This window comes from Rhipicephalus microplus, chromosome 1 (genome assembly GCF_043290135.1).
Source record: "Rhipicephalus microplus isolate Deutch F79 chromosome 1, USDA_Rmic, whole genome shotgun sequence".
Lineage (NCBI taxonomy): Eukaryota > Metazoa > Arthropoda > Arachnida > Ixodida > Ixodidae > Rhipicephalus > Rhipicephalus microplus.
The window spans coordinates 169,039,895-169,058,275 of NC_134700.1; the positions used below are offsets into that span (position 1 = coordinate 169,039,895).

An 18,381-nucleotide genomic window follows, 5' to 3' on the forward strand; every position below is an offset into this window, starting at 1 on the left:
CAAGGACAATCAGAAAATGTATTTCTCCGCATTGCTCTCTCAGGGTAGCAAATACTCAAGCAACATCATGTGAAAGCCATGTTCAAGACAAAAATGATTACACAAATGTTAAAGGGACACTACATACAATCATTAGCAATAAACTTTTCGCAAAAAACTGCATGCTGGCAGACAAAACTAAAGCAGCACATATGCCAAATCCAGTTTCTGCTAATTAAAATTATGACAAAAATAGTTTGTTTCATTGGTGGCAAGCAGTGCGCTTGCTTTACATTGTTGCACCAATGACACTTAACTGACCTATACTTAGTGTCCCTTTAATTCATGAAGCAGTGCACAGAAGGGGTCATATAAAAAAATGAATTCGCAGCTCCCTTTACCACATGCCTTTGCACTGCTCCAAAAAAATCTGGGCCGATCGTCATGCTATAAACTTACCAAAGGAAGGTGCTGGGACTTGGTATCCTGCTTACTAACCTGAAATGAGAAGAAAAAAAAACTTTTCATAGAGAAAAGAAAAACGTGCCAAGCTAGCAAGTTTCAGAAGCCACTTTCAGAGATCTTGGTGAAGTCCTCATAAACATAGGCATTGGATGTTGATCATCACAGCATGGTAAGAACATGGAGGGCATTGTCAGCTATTACTCACCACAGCGATTCAGACTTTATATGCCAGGATTCTTGATGTCAGGCGCACCAACCTAGAAAGACCGAATAAATATTTCACACAATGGAAAACAGTATGTCCATAAAGCATGCAGAAAGACTATTCTCAGAGATCTTGGTGAAGTCCTCATAAACATAAGTATTGGAGGGAAGATCATCACAGTTGTGAAGTACAACACAGTCGGGTACAATTTTGAACATTCTGAAAAGGTTTGCAGCAAAGACAATTTGTAGTGGAAAAAAAAAAAGATGACCTTAACCTTTTGATGCCCAGGAAATAATGAAATATGCCAATATTCTTGGAAAATTATGAGCATTTTTAGCTAAGTAACAAGTTGTTGCTCCCGAGCAACAACATTGGGCACCTATGGTACTACTTCACGTGGAAAGCCTTCCAGCAGTAGTGGCCTGGAATAAGGTGTAGATGCAGGTTGCACCATAAATTATTGAGATTTAAATGAACACACACAGCTGCACTGGGGGACTGGGCTGTATTGGGTAGCCTTGAAAAAAACACTAGAAAACTAGAATATATTGCCATTTTAAAGAATGAAAACCATTTTTACATTTACACGATAATAAATCTAAAAAGGTCACTTAACGACGCAGACATTTTTGTAAATCAAAGGTTCTTTTATTTCCCATGCTGGACTGATACGCAGGCTTGTTCTGGGAGTGATGCAGTCGAGGAAGAAGAAGTTGAAAAGAGCTCTAACCGGTCCTTAATGATAGATTTTTCTCCCACACTTAAAATGATGAATTTAACAGCTCCGCACACTGAAAATTGATACAATCACGTCTTCCCATTTTTGGTTGTACTTCTATTCAAGCCTAATGTTGATTGTGAGCAATAACGTGTTTTGTATCAAGGTTTCCGTGATGTAACAAGCGGTCACACTAATCAGCGGGCTCATAAATGTTATAAAACGCCTTCAGAGTCTCTTTAGGTACAACAGGTGTCGCTACAGTAGCATCTTGTTCCACTGTAGTCTTATAAATTTCCTTTTTTGTGTGGAGTATTTTTTTTTACCACCTTTCAGACACTTAAACAAACAATAAAAAAATGCAACGCACTTTCACACATTTTCAAAGCTCTGTAGCGTTTTTCTTCAGCCACATATAGCACCAGAAGGGTAAAGCAGCAGGGTGTGCTTTCTGAAAAAAATATTTTTAGGGTTGTTGCCGTGGAGGAACAGTGGGCATCGAAGCGAAGGATTAATGAGAAATCAACCTCTGAACCTGAAATTTATTCACAGCGCAGCCACGTGCGCCTGCATCCGAAAAAATTTGCAAGGTGATCACGCCAAATGCAAAGTAAATTGGCGTAATGACACTGAACCCTTGACAAGCAATTTCAAACAAATTCACATCCAAATGATCACTATATTGTGTGAAAGCTTACCATTGAACAAGCACCAAGGCACCAGCTGCATCTCCATTATGAACACCTGAAAAAAAAATTGCACATTAGTTAATTAAAAAAAAAGCCCATAGGCACTAGGTTTTAAGAGGATAAAATCAGCCCAATATATTCTACATTAAATTCAGCAGTAGCAAATAAGTCATCAGATCTCATTACATGTAAAAACAAACAAACAAATTCACTCACCTGCTGCTACCTGTTGACATCGCAAGATCTGAAGAGTTCCACAGGCACTGCACATAGAAGTTGCCAAACGTTACACACCAAGCAGTGAATGGTTCTGAAAATCCAAAATCTGTCCACTCAGATAGGAGCGAAAGACCAAACATGTGATATCGTCAGAGATGTCTGCTGAACTATGTAATCATCATGCATTGTAAAGACCACTAAATACAAGCAATGAGTTACAAACCTGAAACACTCAAGTGCTCCAATGGTAGAAGGTCCGAGCCCGACAGCAGTACGGTTGAAGCTGCACAAATTTTACATGCAGGAAGAAAAGGTTAGACAAAATAATGCAACTGATGAATAAAACTGACAACATTTACACCATCAGATATTGATTTTCCACACGACTGCTCGGTGAGAGAGTTCAATAAGGTCATCATATAACTTTTTATACACCCATTCTTTCACGATTGTAGTTCAATCAAGCCAGATTAACACACTATTTTTCTGAGTGCTAGAAAACCAGAAATGCATGAGGTTACATAATACAAAAGCTTGAGGCCACGAAGAACTCTGAACAAGCTATTCTTGATGATCTAAGTTGTATCGAAGAGAGAGAAATTAAATGAGAAACAAACTCACATTATTCAGCCAGAATCCAGACGCTGCAGAGGCCAAGATGGACGGTAAACCTGAACATTAAAAAAAAAAAAAAAGGTACTTAGAGAACAATTTGAGATGGAAGTTACCAAACACGAGGTACGGAAACTCAGATAATACTTAATGTCGATCAAAGAATTCAGTGAGATTCCCACATAATATCATCAAGGTACCATTTAAGCAAGCAGAGCATCGCAGAAACTTACCATGCCGATAACAAAGTCGTGTCTCCAGTGGCCGATTGGCTTGAACATGCTGCACAAGAAAAATAGCAAGGTGAGAATCGTCGCGGAATGAACGGCGTCGGCACGATGTCTTAGAAACTTCAGTTAGAGCTAATACATTCCAGCATCAATGCAATTCAGGAATGGCATACACGTTCATCATCGCATTTCCCGCCACCTCCAACAAAACCCACATGGCGGCCGCACGCCGGTGTCACCTACGGTACCGAAATCCAAGTCAATCGGTAAAAAGTGCACTCAATCGATCGTCAACGTGAAGCGTGTGTGTTCCTTTTACTGCCTGTCGTAACTTCGTACATCGATTTCACCTCGCATTACCGAGATTCGCACTGTTTAGGCATATTGCAGATCACGGGACGCGCTCACTATAACCTAAGTCCTCACCACTGAAGCAAGTGGAAATGCTACAAATGCAAGCCACGAAAGAGCCCCGTACCACACAATGAAGTTTTGAAACTATACGTTGAAGATAAAACGAACCTTTCTACGGAAGCTTCGGTCTGTCGCAAAGTCATTGCTCAATGCGCACGCACGAGGAACGTCGAAAGAAGCAGCGATTGCAGCGCACGCCATTTTATATACATCGGACAGGTTGGCTTGGATTGGCTTTTTCACGTTTTCGTACTTCGACGGACGACCAAAATGCCTCAAAAATGACGGTTATGACGTTGGAAAAGCCGTAAAACGTGCTTTAAAACTTGCTCCTAGGACTACAAAAATTAATTGCAGGCACGGTATTATTGTACGTTTAAAAAAATGAGTTTTTTAAGCCCAAGTTTTTTTGCTGCACCTGTACACTGGGTTTTGCTTTCTGAACCATTCCGCTTCTGATATACTTTATATTTCCAGAATATCTTTGCTTTGTTTTCACGCTTTCACTAGCTTCGCAAAGCAATATCACCGTAAAAATTCAGCGCGCACTTGTGGGAGGTTTTGCCCATTTGCGAGTGACTATTTCACGCGTAGAGTTTCATACACTTATTGTATGAAACTCTATTTCACGCAAGAAATCTTTTTTTTTTTACTTTCTCTTTTCATGAATGGGCCTTTTCCGGGTAGGTAGTATGTGCATGCACGCCGGCTTCGAGGTGGCACGCACACCTGGTGCCGCAAACATGCAAATGTTTTCCCCCAGAAGAGGCGCGAACGCAGGCCTCAGAGAGTGCCTTCCGGCATGCAAAGGACCATTTCGGAGTCCAAGAGCCACCAGTTTTGATTTCGAGGATCTCCACTTCGGGTGCTGTTCGGACTAGGAAAAGCGCCATTGCGTCGGCCAGTTAGGAGGGAAAATTGGAATACCCTATCTGCTATGCTACTAGGGAAGGTAGTAACAGACACGACATGAATTCCAGCTCCACTTCAGCACATGCAGGTTGCAGCATTGCATGATGACTCGGCAAGTCAAATTTGCATGTGCTTCGAAGATTAGCTATTCGTAGTTACCCTTTTTAGGAGCGAAGCTCCGCAAGTCGTGGGCTGTGCGTCCCCTGTATGTAGCCACCTCTCGTTCAGTTCTAAGTATTACGCTAGCCACCGCCCGATCTAAAGGGTACAGCCATATCCATCCGTCCGTCCATCCATCCGTCCATCCGTCCGTCCGTCCATCCGTCCAAAAGATGCAAGATGTTATAAACTAGACGGCGGTACGTGTAGTTGATTATGAAAGATGCGAGGTGTTATAAAATAGGAATGATGCCACATATGGCGCGTGTCATCGTTCGATATAGTGCGGCGACGTACGCTAGTGGGAGCGTTGCAATAAAATCGAGTGGGCAAAATGTACGGAGGATTCATGGTTTACCAGGTTTACCTCCGGAGCTTCGCCCACTCATCATCATTCACTTCGTGGATATGGCGGCATTTTTTTTCTTCACATTTGTACTAAAGATGCCCAGTTTTTGTGGCTGTGCTTGGCTTTTGCAAATAAATGCTCTGAGAATTAGACAACCACTTCATTTACACTTTATTTGCATTTGTCATTAATGAGGTAAGACAAGAAACGGGTAGTATTTTTTCTTTTGCTTGGTCACGCATCTTCAGTGCACAAATTGCTGATGAAAATTTGATGTCTGAACACTTCTTAAATTATTTGCATCTTGTTAAATTTCACAGAACCCTATGTCGCTGTACGTCTAATCTGAAAGACAAAGCCGTGTCAGTCAGAGCCGGTCTTCTTGGATGGTTCAGTCTTCTGCCGTGCTTGCAATAGATCCAAGTTTCCTGAAAGAATGAGAAAGCTACATAAGCCTGACATTCCTTTCTTTGAAGCAGAAGTTATCTCCAAGACACACTCAACTCTTTGTATCTTGCTCAACATCCGCCAGAGTGGACTTGAAAAAGATGTTGCTGTTTGGCTGCTGCTTGTAGACACACTGTAAGCATATCACAGGGGCATCTGTAGTAGTGGTTTGCAATCAAAGTGCTATTTCTGACTTACAGCGTCCCTCTTGAGGCAGTTAATTTCATGCTGCAAGACTTTCAGTTCTTGTATCTGAAATAAAAGAAAATGGCTGATCTTGTGAATGGTGGCGAGCAATGACTACACGGACGCATATGAGTGAAATTTAGATGTATTTTCATGCAAAAGCAATCAAACCCAAACGAGTAAGTGAGTAATCACTGGATCTGGCTAATGAAGGCAAGGGAGCATCAGGATGCTTTGATGATACTCGATGAATCAGGTCTGGATTGGTGCTTGCATTTCATAAAGTGCGTCGTGCGATAATGTTTGGTGTAACATCAGTCCCAGGACACCACCTCTACTTGTCATTGATAACAACGTGTTGCGGTCTTGCTCGTACAGCTCATCCAGTTTCAACCACTGCCTCACAATCTCCATGTCAATCTCGGCCCGTCGAAATTTGTCCCAGCAGTAGTGCTTCGAGCACCTTTTTTTCGGTACATTGCAGAATTCACCAGTGTGCTCGAACACATTTGCCACAATCGGAAAGCCGCACACTTCGTCATCGCTCACTTTAGGCTCTTTCGAATGCTCTGGGCACAGGATTCGCAGTCGTTTGCAGTAGGTCTTCTGGTGTGGGTTGTAAAAATCACAGAACACGTTGTCGCCTTCAATGCGAGTCTTGTACACAGAGCCGTATGAGCTTTGACTCTCGTACTTGTTAAAGCACTTCTCCATGTGGCGCATCGCCACGCGGGCGCTCACTTCATGCCCGCATGTGACGCAATAAGTGCTCAGTTCGCTTTCCTCGTAGTCATCTGCAGCTTCCTCATCTTCGGCCAAAGGCGTCTGCTTTGCTCTGACAATTAGCTTCTCCAGTTCAGCTCGCTTGGCTTCGAGCTGCTGAAGTGTGCTCCGAGCATCCATCTGCTGCTTACGGATATGTTCCAACTGGCGCCTGTTCAACTCATCCGCGTGGCACACGCTCGACTGCCACTGCTGAATTCGATGTGGCAGCACCTCGTAGATGCGGTTGGTGGCCAGCTTCAGGCCGCAGTCGTCACTGCAGTACTTCGAGCCCGGCCGTGAGGCCGCCGTGCAGCCGGGGCCGTAACACTGCCTCGGCACGTCATCCTCCTTGCGACTCTTCTCTTTATCGCTGCGGTGTTCCCGTTTGTGTTCCTCCTTTCGGGCGCGCTTCGAGTCTGCCTTCGAGTCTCCCCTCTTGGTCGGACTGCGCTTGTGACGAGGCTTCTTGGCGGAACGCTTGAGTTCCGGTTCGTAGTCGTCGTCAACGTAGTCGTTCGGCAGGTCGGAACCGTCGTTGGCCCCATCTTGATCGGGATCGTAATCGTCATCGTGCCCGGCCTTGGACCGCTTCGGAGATGACACCGGTTTCTTGCCCAGTATAAGACCGAAGTTGAGGCACTGTCGCTTCCGACATTTCTGCCTGATCTTGTTCGGCCCGCCGAACTTTCTCATGTCCTTGCAGAAGTCGCATCGGCCGCAGTCCTCGGTCATGTAGCATGCGGTGCATTCTCCGCACTGTCGTGTGGACTTCCGACGCTTGTTCTTTTTGGAGCGGTGCGACCTGTCTTTGTGCCTCGTAGGAGAGTACGCGCCGGCGTCTCTAGAGTCCCGGGACTTGCTTCGACTCTTGTGCTCTTCGTGCGAGGAATGAGACTTCTCCTTGCGCTCCTTGAACTTGATCTCGAGCGTCGGGTCCCTGTCGCGGCATATGAGGCAGAAAAATTTCAATATGTTCTTGGCGTACGATTCTGTTATGCTGATGCAGTCGCCGTGGTACCACTCGTTGCAGTTGTCGCAACCGATCATAAACCTGGTGGTATCGCTCGTGCGGCAGATGCAGTACACGATTTCTTCTTCCTCCGAGCGCTCGGATCCGTGGTCTTCAACGCAGCTGTCCGTCTCGCTGTCCGAGCGAACAGCTGTGTCTGCCGGTGCTTTGGCTTCCTTCGCAGGTAGAGCCTTGCAATAACTGTGCATGTCTTGTCCATAGTGCACCGTTGTTTCAGTGTTCCCACCTCCACTGAAATCGTTACCATCGCTGCTCATCGCTTCATAAATGGTCTCCGTCTTAACGCTACACATTTTCGCTGGGGTACGTTTGAGCGCACACAGCAACAAACTATACGGAAGGTCTGGCAGCCTGCTAGTATTTCCATTTAAGGGTTTCAAGAAGGCAAAACGCAAATGCTTACGCGTCTTTCTCGTGACTTCGCATCTGTGGCGTCGTTGTCCGCCATTTCGACAAGCAAGCAACCGGATGCGAAAGTTATGCTGGCTTTGGCTTGATTCGACTTTGCAACATTCCTGTTTCGAGAAGTCAAGTTAGCAGTCAAATCAGGTCGAGCCTAATGGCCATGTGCGTAACGCGGAATAGCTCGTTTCAACTCGTGCACCTTTGAAGCGGCTTACGGTACAGCAAATTAATATTTCGGAGTTCCTTTGATCACAAGACGTAAGCATTCATTGTGAAGTTGCTGATGCCTTGATAACATGTAGTGGTGCGACGTGCCTCTGGCGGCGTGCGCGTATGCGTTCTGGCGCACCTTTGGGTATCATTCCGTGCAAATCCGTAATGCCTAGCAGACGATACTGCTTACTTTTAGGATATTCATTATTACCGTAACTATACCGTGCATGTCAAATCATGCAAATAAAGATACATGTTGGTTCATTGATAATTACGCCAAACTCAGTCGAAGCAAACGAAATACTCCGTTTTGGCCGGTGACACGGTCTGGATAAGTTGCTTGTCTCGCGTATGTTTCGTCGATCGTTGATCAACCGGGTGCAGAATATAGATAGGGAAAGTATCATTAGGTTGGCGCTTCCGTTTTACTAGTAACTTCTCGCACTGTAAGTACGCACCTTTAATTCTTGTGAACATAATCGTAAAGCTCAATCCCAATATATCACGATCACTTCACAAACTGTAATAGTGAACTTTCAAGGCCTATCAGTTCTATCCTCGTTCACCGATTCGATCGCAACAACCGCATCTCATCGGTAGAGTTATGTAGTGCTTATGGGTGGCGATAAACCTTCGTATTTTGGCTGTTTTAGTCACCAATCAATTGTGGCCGCGTTCTGCCTGGCAGCAATGTCGCGCAGCCCCATTTATGAATGTTTCTGGAGTCTTTAGCAATGGTCGGCTGGCCCTGTTCACAGATTAGCTGGACTAAGTGACAATTTCGTCATTATTACGTATAAATGATGTTACCGTAGCCAGCATTTGCAAAATTCTCTACTCCCCCGCTTGCAGGTCTATCGCACGCTCGGAATCATGGCTTCACGTTGGTTTCTTAGCGAGGCGGGCAGGAAAGCAGCCGGCTTGGCAGGTCTCACTGGCGGCTTCATAGGAGCCATGGTTGGCCTGCTTCCTCACACGCACCTGCTCGAACAGTACAAGGGCATAGTTCAAGCCTACAAGTACGTGCCCGCGCGTTATGCAGTCTGGCTGTCACAACCAAATGATCAGGCCATCGAAAGCATAGAGGACGTTGATTCTTGTCTAGAACTGTAGTCTAACAATTGTGACGTAAATTTAAGTGAACAAGAAATCACCCTTTCTATTGGCGGGATCAGAAACCACAACTGAATTGTGTGTCTGATCCCTACCGATACCTTTCTTTTCTTAATTCATAGCGCAAAGCTTCCCACGGCACACCTAACGCCGTATGTTAACAGACAAGGGTTTTGTAGTAAATTGTCGCGTAGTACAAAGATCACGCACCACGCGACTTCCCCTGGCAAAGAGGGTTCCACGCTCGCTGCTTGGGCTATGCTGGCTAACACTCCCAGGGATTGATGCACAGAAGTACCTAATGAAGTGGCTGATAAAGCACCTTTCATTGTAGCTCAATTGGTTGTGTATTCGAAGGTTATGGGTTCAGATCCAAATGACAGAAACCGTGATTTTTCGTCCACTTCAACTCACTTCAATTTACGTTAGAACAGGATTGGAATTATTACAATACAGTTCAAAACAACAATTATTGCCCTTTATGCTTTCCATGACCTAATTGTCTGTTTGAATCATTTTGTGCACCCCCCCCCCCCCCCCCCCGGGAAAAATTCTCTTCCTTGCAGTTTGGAAGTGAGCAACAAAATACGAGCCCGTTGTAACCTTTTCCCCTCTTTAGTGACGTACTCTGAATTGCAAGTACATAAGCGGCTAATGATACATGCGTTGAATAATGTGATTGTTACAAGTGCACAAACATCAGTGGGCAGTATCTCGAAAATTGCATGCACCTGGAAAGCTCAGTAAACTTGCACTCACAAATGGATACAAAACTTAGTCTGGCATCAATACTAAAGTTGCAACCTGTATGAGTAGGAGGCCTTACGCATCCACCAACAGCACCTTTCACTACCAAGACCACAAATACTTTCTTCAGCACACCACAGATGGTAAAAAGCCCAGCTGCTTTGGTCAGTCTACTAGCCTTATGTGGCTGTAAAAAGAAAAAGGAAATAATGGTAAAGATATCTATCAAAGTTTCTCATTCGTTACGGTGTTCTGTTAAAAGCTCACAAGTGGTGATAGAATCAGTGGCATTATGATATAGGTGCAATTAAAAAAAAACTTCGCTTGAACTTTCCTTCAGCGACTGTTCACGACGTGCGATAGCATTCTTTACTCACGATAGCATTTAAAAGCTCGTTTGGCTTAAATTTCTTGTTTGTGTCAGCGTTATTGGTTGTGAGCGAAAAATCCGCCTGTTCAGTGACTGAAAAATTGAGAAAGATAAATTATAAAAATCTTCGGTTTGAATGAGATTTACGTGCACATTAGAGAACCCCAGGTGGTCAGAATTTCCGGAGTCCTCCACTGGTGTTGATCATAATCATATTGTGATCCTACCATGCTATACCCCAACAGCTATTATGCCTTTCTTTTCAACTGTAGAGTTTAAGATATATTGAGTTTTTCAGCATAGACAGATAATGTATGGGGTAAGGCATATTGGTGAATGGACCAGACCAGCAAAAAAATGTAAATCGGCAGTACTTTCTTTTTTTGCAAAGTGCAATAATTTTGAGCTTTTTGCAAACAACTTTGAAGTGAAAACTGATGTATTTTTTTAATAGGGATGGTAAACCTGTGGCTTTGGATCCAGCTGTGAAGAAAAGAGCGGAAGAGGTGAGATGGGTTTGTTTGAACTCATTCTGTGGGAGTTTGTTAATTTCAGCAACCCTGTCTGTACCGCTTTTCCGAACTGCCTGTCCAGCTACCAAACTGTCTATGTTGTCTAGTCCTTTCTCCGAGTAGCTGTAAAGCTTTTATAGAAAAAGAGCCGAACCACCAAGCGCACACCGTTCCAGAGACAATAAAAAGAAAAAGGCAGTGTTAAAAGGCGGAGGCTGTTTAGGTTTCATTATGGGATTCCTAAAAAATTGAACTTTAGTGATTCCCATACCTTCTCCCCTACGTTACCACACTTGTATATCATTATCATCATAGGTACAACAGCGTTTGACTATGTTAAAAAAAAGATAGGCTGTGCAAAAGCACTTGAGGATGTCTTGGTGTTCATACCAAGATGTTTAAAAGCACTGAAATTTGGGAGAGTTTGTACTTAAACATAGTGGTATTTTGAGTGCGTAAATAGACAAGGAAAGAAAGAGGTAAACAGATGTGTGCTGTACATGTAAGAAATAATATGTATGCATGTATGTTTTGTATATCACTTATTGCAAAAAGAAGTTACATTGGTGGTGAGGGCATGGACAAGAAGCCTGTGAAGGGTATGCCAAGGGCTTGTGCTTTCATCAAACACGTATGCTGCTTGATGGAAGGCAATAGCAATAGCGGATTCCTCTGACATGTGGAAAAAGCAACACATTGTAGGAAAGAGTGTCGTGCGCTTTTTCGCATAAGAGCTTCTTTTTTTTCCACAGCTTACGGCGATCGTTGTACTGAAATGGGTAAGATTGGTTCTTTTTGACGTTTGATATTGTATTTCTATGGTATGTCCACAGGTTCTCCGGTCAGTCGACCTCGATGACATGCAAAAGGACAGTATCAGCTTCTTTCACGTGCCCATTTTGGACACATTCTTTGCTGGCAGCACGACGGCATTTAAAGGAGTGATCATCGGCCTGCCCCTCACCTTCAGTTACACGACGAAGGAAGACGTGCAGACAAGGAGCCTGCTCATTCACGGTTCCAAAGCGCCAGATTGGGAAACCAAAGAGGCGGAGCAACTAAAGAAATCGCTCGTGCTCAGTGACAAAGCGCAGAGGTTTGTCATCGCAAGGGACATCAGTTGGGCAAACACCTACTATGTCCAGTTCCAGTCAGCAGCGCTCTCCTTCTCTGTCCTCAACTGTTACTTCATGAGTCGCCTTATCAATGACAGGTTCAACTTGCTGATTCGTGCACCTCGTACTTTTCGTGTGGCGCTGTATGGTGTAGTAGTGGCACTTCATGCGACTGTGTACATCGGCTTCAAGGATGCCATGAGCCAGTACTGGGACAAGAAAGCGGACAGCGAGGCAGCTTCCCTGGGGAGAGATTATGTTGAGGGCGGTGTAGAGTATTATGAGAAACTTCTTCAGAGGAACAGGGCTCTGAGGGAATTGCTGGGGGATGAGGGACGCAAGTATTACACTTCGAAAGGTAATATTGACAGGATAATTCGGTCCGACCATGTCCCAATCACGCACAGATTGGAAGGCTTGAAAAATAGGCTGCAGACGGCCAGTAAAAGTGAACTTGCTGCCTGATGTTTCTCTGAACCGAACATAGACTGACTTTTGTAGTATATATTGAGTTATTTCTATTTCCGTGCTAATAAAGGATATACCTAAAACAAAGACTGTGCGCATAACCAAATCTTCCAGCAGTTTAATGGCTGTCCAAAAAATGTAACATTAGTGTTATCCACTCGGGTGTTTCCAGTAATCTAGTGCTCGTGACTTGTTTTGGACCTTTGAAAGCAAATCGTGCTCACAAGATAAATAAGCTGAATCCCAGGATCTCAAAAGAGATATCTCAAATAGAGTATCTTGCCATACTAGAGGCACTTCTTTTCAAATCAATAATAACGGAACCAAAAGAACTTGTTGAATAGAAGCTGAAATGGATTGTTACGGATTACAACCACTGTTTTTTGTGATATATTGCCTAATAAGCACTTCTTTAATATGCAGAATAGAAGCTTAAATAGATTTTTACAGCTTGCAACCACTGTTCTTGGTGATATATTGCCTAATAAGCATTTCTTGAATATGCTAGCAAGGCACTTCTAGTGTTCGACTCGGCGCAACGTCAGAATAAACTCTAGCTCATGGTACTCTGTTGCCACGCTCATGAAACAGTACAACCAGTGCTTCTACTCTTTGCGAAAGCACAGCAACTGCATCAGATTACGCAGTCATTTCACTGGTCATGGCATAGAGAGCTTCACTGCATGGCCATAAGACTCCTCATGTCTGGCAAGTGACCATGACTGCAGGAGCTTCAGATACTATTTGGGTCATGAAAAGAATAAGGTTTTGCCTCAACAAGACTAAGCAACCTACCAACAAATGTCATGTTCAGAATGGCACTTGCACCAAGGGACTCAGGCTGTTCTTTCCGATTTTAGCTTGGGTAACACACAAAAACTTCACTTCCTCAAAACGCCCCCCTGCCCTGCCAATATCTTTCAGAAACCTCAGTGTCCAACGTTGGCACTTTTTTAAGCAACAAACCCAACAAGTCAAATTATTATCACACCTTTTCTTTGTACTTTAGCAATATTCGAAAAAAGACTTTGTCCGCACTATCAGTTAGTAAAGCGAGAAGAACTATGTAGCATTGAGCCCTATGCATCACTATGTAACAGCACCCTAAATAGACTTGTCATGAACATTCATGTAACAGAGGAGAAGCAGCATGTTTTGTGTAACGTTTTTAATTTCTTTCTCCTCCTTGCATCACTTAGAACGCTGTGGCATTTCAATATCCTCGAGGAGTGGACGTCTGTTCAAGATGACCACAATTTTAAAAGCAGACATTTAGGTTGCTAAAAGAAAACACAAAGACGAAGTCATACATAACGCTCTGCTGTAAGAAGTAGTCATATGCGCACACATACGCAGTCACACAAGCAATATATATACAGGATGCTCTATTTTGGACAGGAAACTATGCAATGTACACATACACCAAACAATGGTTCAAGCACGTCTTGTAGACAAGTTGTTAAACGTTCTGTTGGCTCTGTATCAACATCACCTAAAAACGAGTTTTTTTTTTTTTTCTTTGCCTCCGACTGCGGCTGTTCACACACCAAGTACAAAACACGTTGATGGCAGTGGTACAGATACGTGGCTACAGAAACCTGTGCACCATTATTAAAAGGCCTTATGCTTCCCCACTTAAATTTCCAATGTGCACACTGAATGCTAGATGCTGTCGATGGGAACGGGCTGCAGTACCTGCTAGGTTAGCTTCACAAAAGCAATAGGAATGACACTGGTTTCTCAATCTACCAATTTTCTTTATAGAAAAAGCCATGGCCATGGCAACAGCTGTGTTTGAAAATTTGAATGCTATAGTTTGCTGCAGGGATAGTGAGGACAGGGCTCATTTAGGGAAAGTCAAGACAACAATGCAAACACTGGTCCAAAAAAAGACTGGCCAGACATTCCGTTCATTTATGCCTTGTGCAACACTGTATTACAAAGCCAGTTTTCCAACACGAGACTATTTATGACATTTTTTTCCCCTGTGACGTTTTACAGTCAGCATAAAAGCAAAGGTGTTTGGACAGCCGTGTGAATGTGACGAGAAAAGAAAACAAGTGGATGGACTTGGAATTGTATAGGTTGAAATCTGGCATAAACCCTAACACTGAACAGTGCAAATCCGTGGCTTTTACTTCATAAGCTTCAAGATTCATACCATTAAAAACTTATTTAAATAAAAAGAAGTTTTCACCAGGCATTATAAAAATAAACAAATTCAGTCCATCTTGTCTCAATTCATAAATGAAACATGCACCAAAAAAATAGATAAAGGTGGGTAGCTGGCAAGGTAAGCAGGGGTGGGTTTGTGTCGACAGCACTAGATTTATTAATGCATTATAAAGAACCTTTGGTACCTTAGATTCAAAACTGTAGTGTGATAATTGATAAATGACATACAAATAAATATAAATTATGGCAACTGACGAAGCCAACATGGGCATTCTTTCACATAATCAGCACGAGACATAACTTACAAATTTAAAGAGCTTGATGTGTGCCGATATTCATGTTTATTTGTGCCAATGACATCCATATCATTGCATAAGAGGTGTAGAATATCGGTGATCTATGGAAACTGCCAATACATACGCAATTTACCAGTTCACTTTCATCCGACTGCACCACCACACTGCCTTCTAGCTTCAAGGCTAAAGCCACCCTTATGTTCGTATATATAAGTCCTCATACCAATAGGCTCCCTTAAGAACTAACAAAAAAGCCCTTTGACTTATCACAAGACAAGTGCTTCTCAACATAGCAGTGTCCGCAAGTCTGTGGTTGAGCCTCATGTAGCCACAGTAGTTTCTGCAATGCCACAAGAACCAAGGTATCCGGCATTCAATTTCATCCAACAATACAGAAGTACAATTACCTGCACCTATTGAGTGCGTTTTCATTTCTTTCCCCATCGTACAACTACCAACACGTTGAACTACGAAGAAAATTAAGCCAATTTTTCGAGCCTCACACAAAAGAAGTTACAGTAATTTTAAGCAAACTTTGAAATATGTGTTAGCCCATGGTAGAGATCAGTTGCGATTTAGAACTGAAAGGTAAAATGTGGCTACAGTTTAGATTAATGCTGCTGCTTTACCAACAGCTACGTATACACATTGGCCCAGCAGACTTCAGCCAATATTAACGAGAACCCATGCTCTTTAGGAACTGAGAAGAATGCAAGTTGAGTGTGCTAGCAAAATTTAATAATCCATCTGTGGCCCATGTGTAAATTGCTAGGCTCAGTTGCTTCCTCGACAGGCATCACACCCCCATCCACAGGTTGCACACATGCTGCATTTCCTGGCTCACCAACCTTGGGATGTCCTCTGGGCACGACTCTTAAAAAGTTCAGGATAGATTGACCTTTCTACAGCACAAGTTTTTGAGAAGCCATGAAGAGTTATCTCCGATGCACAAGCACTCATGACGAGTGGTGTGCATCACTTAACAAAACACCGCCCGCCTGTACTGCTAGCAGTGTAGCCTGTTGAACACCACTGGTCAGAAAGCATTTCTTTGAACGAAACAAACATAGCCAAGGTTTGAAAAAAACGAACTAAAGAGGTGCATGCGCGTTTCGAAAACTGTCAGACCCTTCCGCTATTTTTCTTCTCACTTACTATGCTAATAAACAGAGCGAGCGTGAGGACTAGGAGTGATGCGATGCATCACATTGGCAAAAGTGGCAAACATCGCATCTACGGGCAAACATCGCATCTTGTAGTTGCACTTTTTTCTCACCACGAAATGTGCCTTCTCTAGGCTGAAATAGAGCCAGGCATAACAAAATGCATATTTGTACTTGTTTGTGCCGATTTAGTCTGTTTTTCGTCGTACTGGATGCACAGGTTCAGCTATGTAACACAGTACAGGCTTACTTTTTTATCAATTTGATTCTGCCAATTCAGTTGTGTTGCATGGTCTTGTGTCAAGTCGGCGCCGAATGTAACCAGTAACTGCACTAACTCTTGGCAGTGGATTAATTAGCTGCTCTGAAGTAGCTACTATTGTGCCAGTGGATGTGGAACTCAAGAGAACTCTGTCGCAGAATCGATTACGACAGACAAGTTGTTGAACAGATCCCACCAGTTTAACTTCCCACATTTGACAGCTTAACTTTTTCATAGGGGTGACTGAAGTCGACACTGAGCTGGCGGAGAAATGTGTCGGCAAGTCTGTTCAAACAAAAAGGAATACAAGAAATGAAAATGGGAGGCAGAGCACTCGAAAGGCCCTATTGGTACGGGGAGAAGTGTACGCATCGGGTATGAGACAATGATCTACAGGTTACTTTTTTGGTTGGGTCAAAGGTTAACTTCTAACCACCACTTTCGTCGACAATCCTTGGACAATTGGGGAAAGTGTATGCTCCATAAGCACCCCGCTGACTGGAAGCGAAAAAAAAAGTATGATGATATTCCCAAGCACGGTTTGCAATTAAGTGTCAACATGGCAGGTGTGTGTTCTTTGCAGAAGCGGATTCCTGAAGAAACAGAAGCCGGCATAGTCACAATCCACACTTCAAGTACCACCGTTCTCATTCTCATCACCACCTTATTTCCTACGTCTTCACTGGCACATTTTCTTCATTATTAATTCTCTCTGTGCAATGGCAGGGAAGAGAAGTGCCAATACAAATGCTCGAGGCTTTGAAATCTCCTATTTTTGTTGCTAATACATATTTATGTAGAAGCCAGTACAAACTGCATGGTGTTCAGTAGATCCAAGCATTTTCTGTATATTTGAAACTTCGAATATGAGAAACACCATAGAAAAGTTTAAATATTTATAGATTGCGAGCACTGGACATCGCAACATACAGAGCTTCACACTAGCTAGACACCGCATGCTATGTATGCGCAGTTCTGCATGTCCAGTGTTAATTTAAGAAGCTATGACACAGCAAGGATGTCCAACACAGCTATCTTTAACTGACATAACTTGACATTTCTGCACCACTGGCACGCAAATGAATGAACCCTCCCGAGCTCGTATCACACGTTGCATGCTCCGCTGTGTTTGTTACGCTGAACACCGATGTACACATTTCTGGCGTGTTTACATTTCTCAAAAAATTATAATTTTCAGCTACCAACACCGCTTCATTACACCGGGAAGGAGTCCAACAGCACGGCACTTCAATGAGAAAAGGTAGACAAATTATGAAAAACAATGATGGTCTCTTGGCTAAAACAAAAAATTGTGAAGAACGTAGCAGGGAGGAGACCAATCTAGCTTTCCTTCTATCACATCACTGTGGACACCGCTACCAAGAGACCAGAAGAAATGAAGGGACGGTAACAGGGTTTTCAAACATTTATCTACAATGACAAAGTTCACACCATTATTTACAAAAAAAAATCCTAGAGAGGGCACTATAAAAATACAGCAGCCGCTGCGGCAGCAAGACAGCAACAACATTTGCACAGTCTCTTCGCGATGGAAATACCTGACGAGGATTCACTGGGAAAAAGCGTCGACACACCTGCCGTCACACAACGTGTAAAATGGTTCACGTGCTGTAGGAGGAACATTCGTCTGCGTACGCACGCACTTAGGTGCCACAAATGATGGCAGCGATGGCCGTGAACACGTTTTGTGTCACTCTCAGTGCAGCTGCCGCGTGTGCACAGCACGTTGTTGCCAGTTGTGGGCACGGTTCCTCGTGCAAACTTAGGAGTTTTTTTCTAAATTCCGCAGTCCACAAGCTTCATACTTGTAGCGGTGCTGCCGTGTGGTAGAAGTGGTGGGCCTTGTGTGAAACAAACGCACGAAAAGAGAGTGACCATGGCAAAACGAGGACCAGCGCTGCAGTTGTGTTCAGTGATGAACGAATGAGTCCTTGTATTCTGGCACGAGCCGACAGAGGATGTGTTGGTTTGTCCTTTCATCAAACGGTGGTTGTTAAGCATCTGAAAGAACAAAAAATAATGCAGTTTTTAAGCTCCTGTGGTTGTTTCATGAGCACTTACCAACATAAACCCTAACGCTATGTTTGATAAAGAAAAAAAGTAGACAACCACATCAAGGAACTGGAATTGCATGTTTAT

General features: G+C 43.5%; 3 protein-coding genes and 1 non-coding gene across 10 annotated transcripts in view; 1 reads left to right on the forward strand and 3 right to left on the reverse strand.

The window, feature by feature from the left end:
• Window positions 1-2,384: 2,384 nt before the first annotated feature.
• On the reverse strand, window positions 2,385-2,473 carry LOC142771569 (small nucleolar RNA snR60/Z15/Z230/Z193/J17). Its single transcript, XR_012885996.1, has one exon. It is a non-coding gene; the product is annotated as a small nucleolar RNA snR60/Z15/Z230/Z193/J17 (small nucleolar RNA).
• A 3,241-nt stretch (window positions 2,474-5,714) lies between these two features.
• Window positions 5,715-7,793, reverse strand: LOC119178455 (CXXC-type zinc finger protein 1). Its single transcript, XM_037429660.2, has one exon. The coding sequence runs from the start codon at window positions 7,673-7,675 to the stop codon at window positions 5,840-5,842; it is 1,836 nt and encodes a 611-aa protein (XP_037285557.2). The 5' UTR covers window positions 7,676-7,793; the 3' UTR covers window positions 5,715-5,839.
• Window positions 7,794-7,911: 118 nt separating this feature from the next.
• On the forward strand, window positions 7,912-12,891 carry LOC119178456 (transmembrane protein 177-like). 3 transcript variants are annotated; one of them, XM_037429661.2, is made up of 4 exons: window positions 7,912-8,045; window positions 8,853-9,019; window positions 10,685-10,736; window positions 11,576-12,891. In XM_037429661.2, exons 2-4 carry the CDS (start codon window positions 8,874-8,876, stop codon window positions 12,320-12,322), a joined length of 945 nt encoding a protein of 314 aa, XP_037285558.2. In that variant the 5' UTR covers window positions 7,912-8,045; window positions 8,853-8,873; the 3' UTR covers window positions 12,323-12,891. The 3 variants fall into 3 exon arrangements, with proteins under 3 accessions (XP_037285558.2, XP_075743950.1, XP_075743956.1); XM_075887835.1 differs by having other exon boundaries at window positions 7,922-8,003; XM_075887841.1 differs by lacking the exon at window positions 7,912-8,045 and adding an exon at window positions 8,134-8,446.
• A 587-nt stretch (window positions 12,892-13,478) lies between these two features.
• Window positions 13,479-18,381, reverse strand: part of LOC119178453 (protein tyrosine phosphatase Meg) — a 365,579-nt gene continuing 360,676 nt past the window's right edge. For all 5 annotated transcript variants that reach the window (XM_037429656.2, XM_037429658.2, XM_075887796.1 and 2 more), the window contains one exon: window positions 13,479-18,243. In XM_037429656.2, coding sequence (XP_037285553.2) covers window positions 18,222-18,243 — 22 coding nt within the window. In that variant the 3' untranslated portion in view covers window positions 13,479-18,221. The remainder of the gene's footprint in view (window positions 18,244-18,381) is intronic.

Bases quoted from the DNA above. Each gene is read 5' to 3' on its own strand.
- LOC119178455 (XM_037429660.2), bottom strand. From the start codon at position 7,675: ATGTGTAGCGTTAAGACGGAGACCATTTATGAAGCGATGAGCAGCGAT.
- LOC119178456 (XM_037429661.2), top strand. From the start codon at position 8,874: ATGGCTTCACGTTGGTTTCTTAGCGAGGCGGGCAGGAAAGCAGCCGGC. The intron at 9,020-10,684 runs GTACGTGCCCGC...TTTTTTTAATAG, and splicing joins GGCATAGTTCAAGCCTACAA to GGATGGTAAACCTGTGGCTT. The intron at 10,737-11,575 runs GTGAGATGGGTT...GTATGTCCACAG, and splicing joins TGAAGAAAAGAGCGGAAGAG to GTTCTCCGGTCAGTCGACCT.